The sequence below is a fragment of the Carassius carassius genome, chromosome 28 (genome assembly GCF_963082965.1).
Source record: "Carassius carassius chromosome 28, fCarCar2.1, whole genome shotgun sequence".
In the NCBI taxonomy this organism is placed as follows: Eukaryota; Metazoa; Chordata; class Actinopteri; order Cypriniformes; family Cyprinidae; genus Carassius; species Carassius carassius.
This window is the reverse complement of record NC_081782.1, coordinates 916344-923843: the sequence shown is the minus strand read 5'-3', so window position 1 is coordinate 923843 and position 7500 is coordinate 916344. Positions and strand designations below refer to the sequence as shown.

The 7500-nt window shown below is 38.1% G+C and overlaps 1 protein-coding gene across 7 annotated transcripts in view; it reads right to left on the bottom strand.

Annotated features, from left to right (window-relative positions):
* Positions 1-7500, bottom strand: part of LOC132107650 (cGMP-dependent 3',5'-cyclic phosphodiesterase) — a 164681-nt gene that overhangs the window by 115106 nt on the left and 42075 nt on the right. Inside the window, exon 1 of one of the 7 annotated variants that reach the window (XM_059513764.1) lies at positions 4533-4579. The exons of 3 other annotated variants lie outside the window; for them this stretch is intronic. Coding sequence is in view for 2 of the 4 variants with exons in the window: in XM_059513760.1 (XP_059369743.1) it covers positions 170-204 (35 nt within the window). In the remaining 2 variants the exon portion in view is untranslated. Of the gene's footprint in view, positions 1-169; positions 327-4532; positions 4580-7500 lie in introns of those variants that run through there. 3 more of the 7 variants (XM_059513761.1, XM_059513760.1, XM_059513763.1) reach the window with 3 other exon arrangements.

Here is a 7500-nt window from a genome sequence, read left to right as displayed (position 1 = left end):
ATCAGAATCTGCAGCAGTTTTATCCATCTGTCCAACTTCTGTCTTTTACACACACACAGTCCTGAAGCTCCACTTTCTCCATCTCTATTCCTGTGTGTGTGTGTGTGTGTGTGTGTGTGTGTGTGTGTGTGTGTGTGTGTGTGAACATGCAGCAGCAGCGAGTGCTTACAGGTCTCTTCCTCGCTTCCTCTCATGAGCGTTCATGTCATTCCCTCCTGTGTGTCACAGCTCGGCACACACACACACACACACACACACACACTCGTGTCGAGTCTCACAGAGCTGTGCGCTCGAGCCCTCAACAGGGAACACACTGACAGCACACACACAGCACCACTGCTCTTCTGTCCTCCCTCTCTCTCTCTCTCTCTCTCTCTCTCTGTATCTCTCTCTCTCTCTCTCTCTCTCTCTCTGTTGACCGGAGAAGCCTCTGAATCTCATGCTCATCAGGGTCCTAAAACCCTCCCACTTTCTCTCTTTACATTTCCATATTATATTCAGCATGTGACCCTGGACCACAAAACCAATCACAAGGGTCAGATTTTATACGCATCCTCTGAAGCTGAATAAATCATCTCTCCATTGACGTGTGGTTTGTTCGGAGGACAATATTTGTCTGAGACACAACTATTAGAAAATCTGGAATCTGAGAGAGCAACAAAATATAAATATTGAGAAAATCATCTTTAAAGTTGTGTATGTTCCTAAATGTTCACACACACACACACAGTGAGTATCGATCAAAGGTCCCTATAGGAACAAAACACTGATTCTGATGAGGAACGCTTCTATTTGACCGACACACTGAGGCTAAAAAAGGCTCAGAATATAAGTGACACAGACATGATCAATGATTCCCTGCAGGGTTCAATTTCATTTCGATACGTAAAACCCAGCAGCATTCTGACACTTAAAAATCAGATGCACTTATGACCTGCCAATACCTGTCAGAAAGAGTCTGGGTGGAACTCATGAGCGCTATTAAATCAGACGACATCTAGATCAATGTTTCACAATGATCCGTCTTTACAGGCTTACAGCACTCAAGAGAAACACACACACACACTCATTCATGTCACTACCTGATCAGAATGGCACAGAAGTTTCATTTAACACTGAGTTTAATCAAGACTGTGTGTTGAGAGAAAAGGAACAGTAACCGGTAATTACAACAGGGCATTACCCTCAGGAACACACACACACACACACACACACACACACACACACACACGCACAAGCAGGCACATGAGCAAATAAAGACATGTTCTGAGCAAATTAAAACACAAAGGAGGAAAGACAGGGAGGGGATTTTACCAGATGTATGGCCTTAACACTTAATACAAACACACACATACACACATCACGCATACACACACACAAACACACATACACAAATACTCACACATACACACACAAAAACGCATGCATACACAAATACTCACACACAGAAAAACACACATACGAACACACATGCATGCACAAACACACACACAATCACTCACACACACACACATTTGATTATTTTATTTAATGACAAATACTAATTAGAACAACAGCATCCAAATATTCACAAAGAGCCTATTATGTTTCACCTGACAATAAAGACAATGCAAGTTGCAACCACATTCAAAGAGTAGGCTATGGATAAAGGTGACATCGTCTTCTCCAAACATGCAGACTGCCTATGGTGCACACGCACACTATCATTCACTCACACACATGCATGAATACACACACACACACACACACACTATCACACACACACACACACACACACACACAGACAGTCACACGCACACTATCATTCACTCACACACATGCACAAATACACAAACACACACACACTATCACACACACACACACACACACTATCACACCACACACACACACACAGACAGTCACACGCACACTATCATTCACTCACACACATGCATGAATACACACACACACACACATGCACAAATACACAAACACATACACTATCACACACACACACACACACACACACACACACACTATCACACCACACACACACACACAGACAGTCACACGCACACTATCATTCACTCACACACATGCACAAATACACAAACACATACACTATCACACACACACACACACACTATCACACCACACACACATGCATACACAAACACACACACACACACACACACATGCATACACACACACAGTCACACGCACACTATCACTCACTCACACACATGCATGAATACACAAACACATACACTATCTCACACACACACACACTATCACACACACACACACACACTATCACACCACACACACATGCATACACAAACACACACACACACACACACACACTATCACACCACACACACATGCATACACAAACACACACACACACACACACACATGCATACACACACACAGTCACACGCACACTATCACTCACTCACACACATGCACAAATACACAAACACATACACTATCACACACACACACACACACTATCACACCACACACACATGCATACACAAACACACACACACACACACACACATGCATACACACACACAGTCACACGCACACTATCACTCACTCACACACATGCATGAATACACAAACACATACACTATCTCACACACACACACACACACACACAGGCCATCTGTGACGGCCCTGAGGAGGTTCATCAACACACTTTAAACAATGCTGTACAGCGTGAAATGAAGCGTCCGGGAGTTCATGTGAAGTTTTCTGGAGGATATAAAATTTAAACTCAATTTAAAATGAGTCAGAATCACTTTAACTCTCATGTTTCATTTGAGATCTGAGAGAGCCAATGGCCCTTTTACCTCAAAAACATTTCTAATTCATTGCAAAAAAGTGAATTAGTGCCTAGTATTTTCATCTTGTTTTCTATTACTAATATCTAGACATTCTTTAATCAAGATACTACTGTCAAATGATTAATCATGATAAATCACATCCAAAATAAATGTTTTTGTTTACATAATATATGTGTATAAATATAAATACACACACATACAGTAAATATTTTCAAAATACATACATATATATTTACATTCTTATATTTTATATTATATCAAAATATATTGAACATAAACAGAATTTCTCGCAGTTGTAAATAGAACGAAGATTATTAGAATATGTTTCCGTTTTTTTCATTTAAAATTTCATGTTTAATTCAATGCATTACATGCCATTTCTAATTTTCGGTGAAGTGTACTAGCAATTTCTAAGTGAAAATTATTTCTAAACTATTTTTGTTTTGTTTTTCAGCATGAATGAAAACTCTAGTGCTGCAGTTTATAAAACTATTGATTTAAATTAATTTATTATAAGTATAAAAACTATATCTTTAGATTCATTGCAAAATAAAGAAAGTGCAGGGAAACCAGCTCAATTACATCATGCACAGGGAATTAGTTAATTACATGTGATCTTGTTAATTAAATTAAAAGCAAACTGACTTCTAGAGAGTTTTCATAATGCTGCTAAAAATCAATTAACAGTTGCACTTTACAATAATGCTCATTTCAATATTATTTATTTTTATTTCTACATTAAAAATAAACATTGAAACATTTCCAGTATTTTAAACATTAATATTACTTAATGGTTTATATTAAAACAAAAACAAAAATTATTATCTCAATAAATTATTTCATAAATTAACATACATTTTGGATAATTCTTTAAAAATGAATGCAAGCTGTGATTTTTTGACATCTTACAAAGAAAAAACAAGAGAAATACAAGAACAACTAGGAAGAAACAACCATCAAAATGTTCAAACAACTGAACCAAACACACACACACACACACACACACATTATTAAAGAAATTGAATGTTTGTATTTTTTTTATTTAAATGTATCACAACGCAGGATTACTGAAGTGATAATCTAAAATAAAAAGGTGAGCAGTTACAAGACTTTAAACACACCATTTCCTTTCCTTCCTCTCTTACACATGCACAGAAGACCGGGGCTAGTTGTCACACTGTTTACTGTAATGGATAATAAGGGTGGGGTGCTTTCTGAATTTCTGCATAAACACAAACCTTGACAACAACAATAAAACTACTAGTTCCTTGATGTTATCACATTATATCGGGTAAGTTCAGAGTAATGGAAAACCCCACTGATCCACTTTACAGCAAACTATACACAACAAAACAATTAATGAAACAACTAAAATATTCGTCGAAAATTGTAAGTAATTGGTTCTACAATGTATTTAACACATTGACAACTTGCCCCTGTCAAAATCAACAACAACAAAAATATGATAGTGTAAAATAGATCAAAGAACAGAATCCACTCAAATTTATTTTTCAGCAGAACTAACCTGACATGTGAAACCAGCGCTAGAGTAAACTAGTAGACATTACTGGAAATTAATGGGTTAACTTCCCTGTGTGACAACTAGCCCCGGTGTGTCCTATGTGTGGTTTAACCTAAGACAGCAGTGTTCATGATGTCTGTCAGCTAGATGAAGTCTGAAAGAGTGAAAAATAAACTTACTGCGACATAACAGAGATGATGATGAGGAGCAAACACAAACTTGACTGAAGTCACAGGCTGTGACGCTCCTTCAGTGTGTGTGTGTGTGTGTGTGTGTGTGTGTGTGTGAGGAAGCCTTTATGGTGACCTGGAGACTAGAAAGGAAATGGCTCATCTTTACACACAAACACAAATACACCCTGTGTTTCCTGCAGGACATTGACTTTGTGTAAAGAGCAGAGTGACAGGAAAGACACACGTGAGAGAGAGAGAGAGCCAGGTGGGCTGGAATTATGGGATGTCGGAGCTGCCACTCGGACCCTGTCAATCATCTCTATGGAAACATCATAACCCGGAAATAGACACACACACACAACTCAAAAACACACCTCTGGGTTTGACCTCTTCACCCCATCAGATATAACAGGAAAACACAGACAGAGTGAGAATATTGTTTAGAACAATGAACACACGTACACACAGACACACACACACACACACACTTATTATTGCTTTCTTATATCTGTGTGTGTGTGTGTGTGTGTGTGTGTGTGTGTGTGTGTGTGTGTGTGTGTGTGTGCTCTTGTTTTTGTGTCATATCAGGACACAACTCTGTATAATGTCATGGGTATGACACAGGTATTACAAGGAGAGGGTGACTTATGAGGACATAACCCATGTCCCCATTTTTCAAAACGCTTATAAATCATACAGAATGAGTTTTTTTGAGAAAGTAAAAATGCACAAAGTTTCCTGTGAGGGTTAGGGTTAGGTGTAGGGTTGGTGTAGGGCCAGAGAATATACAGTTTGTGCAGTATAAAAACCATTACACCTATGGGATGAACACACTTTACACAAAAACAAACATGCGTGTGTGTGTGTGTGTGTGTGTGTGTGTGTGTGTGTGTGTGTGTGTGTGAGACCCAAAATCAAAAGCATCAAACTCCATGCGGGTGTTGAGCGTCAGAAAAAATCAAACCCAGTTGAAAGGAGAGATTTCCTGCAGTGCTCTCTGTCTCCAAAACATTCAGCGCTAATGAAACCCGTGTCACAGCGGGTCAGACGCGAGTCACATCAGAGTAAACCACAGTACAGGCTTCAAAACCACAGAAAATCATTTCTTTACTGTTTGCTTAATTGCTAACATTGCTAATTCTTCAGTAGGAATGTGTGTGATTTCAGCGGGAAAGTGTGTAAATCCTCCTGCAGAGATGGATAACGATTTCCATTCAAACTGTGAATGAGCAAAAGGAGCTGGATTGCATGCTAATCATGCTAGCTACATGCTAAAATATGCTACCAGCATGTTAATTCAAGATACCAATGTGCTAATCAAGTTAGAAACATGGTAACAACATGCCACCAACATGCTAAAACTGTCGGAAACGTCAACAGCACGCTAATTATGTTAGGAATGTGATAGTCATGTTAGTAAAATGCTAAATCATGATATAAAGATGATAATCATGCTAGCAAAATGCTAAAACATGCTTGCAACATGGTAAATCATGCTAACAATGTATAAATCATGGTAGAAACATGCTTAACATCATACTATCAAAATGCCAATTAATGCTAGCAATGTGCTAATCATGCTAACATGTTAACAGTATGCTAGCAATGTGATAAAACATGTTAACAGTATGTTAAATCATGATAACTATATACTACAACATGCTAGCAACATTTTAGCAACATGCTGAAACATGACAGCAATGTGTTAAATCATGCTAGCAACATACTGGAACATGTTAACAGCATCTTACAACATGCTAGCAACATGTTAAATTACATTAGCAGCTCAATTATTATATCAACATACTAAATTACGCAAGCAAAATATTAAAACATGCCAACAAAGGTTTAAAACATGGTAGCAAAATGCTAAAACATGTTAGCAATGTGCTAAATATGGCTAACAACAAGCTAAAACATGCAAGTAACATGGTAAAACATGGTAGCAACACGCTATAACATGATAGGAATGTGTTAAATCATGCTAGCAAAATGGTAAAACATGCAAACAAAATGCTAAACCTGCAGCAATGTGTTAAATCTTGTTAACAACATGCTAAAAATTATAAAACATGGTAGCAAAATGCTAAAACATGTTAGCAATGTGCTAAATATGGCTAACAACAAGCTAAAACATGCAAGTAACATGGTAAAACATGGTAGCAACATGCTATAACATGATAGGAATGTGTTACATCATGCTAGCAAAATGGTAAAACATGCTTGCAAAGTGCTAAAACATGGTAGCAATGTGCTAAATCTTGTTAACAACATGTTAAAACTTACTAAAAATGTTAAAACATGGTAGCAACATGCTATAACATGATAGGAATGTGTTCAATCATGCTAGCAAAATGGTAAAACATGCCAACAAAGTGCTAAAACATGGTAGCAATGTGCTATAACATGATAGGAACATGTTAAAACATGCTAGCAAATTAGTAAAACATGCTTACAAAGTGCTAAAACATGGTAGCAACATGCTAGAACATGTTAACAATGTGTTAAAACATGCTATCAACATGCTTAAACTTGCTAAAAACATAGTAGCAACATGTTACTTCATGTTAGCAAAATGTTAAAATGGGCTAGCAACTTGTTAAATCATGCTAGTAATGTCACGATCATTAGATGGAGTGCCCATGAACTTCAGTAGAGGGCACTCCACTCAGGACCATTCCACCCATCAACCACCAGATGTCACCATATCATCACTTGGACACTAGCACCTCTCATACTGTTGCACCACACCTGAACTACATCTCCCATGAGTCACTGCATCACAATCACCTTAACACACCTGCACCTCATTCATCAGCCAATTTCCTTGCCACACCTGCACCTCATTTACACACACATATAAGCACCACAATCACTCTCACTCACTGCAAAGTCTTGTTCAGCCTGTCTGACATTTCCGAGCATTTTTCCCCTGTGTTTGTTATTCCCGTGTTTGACCTTTGGACTGTGTATT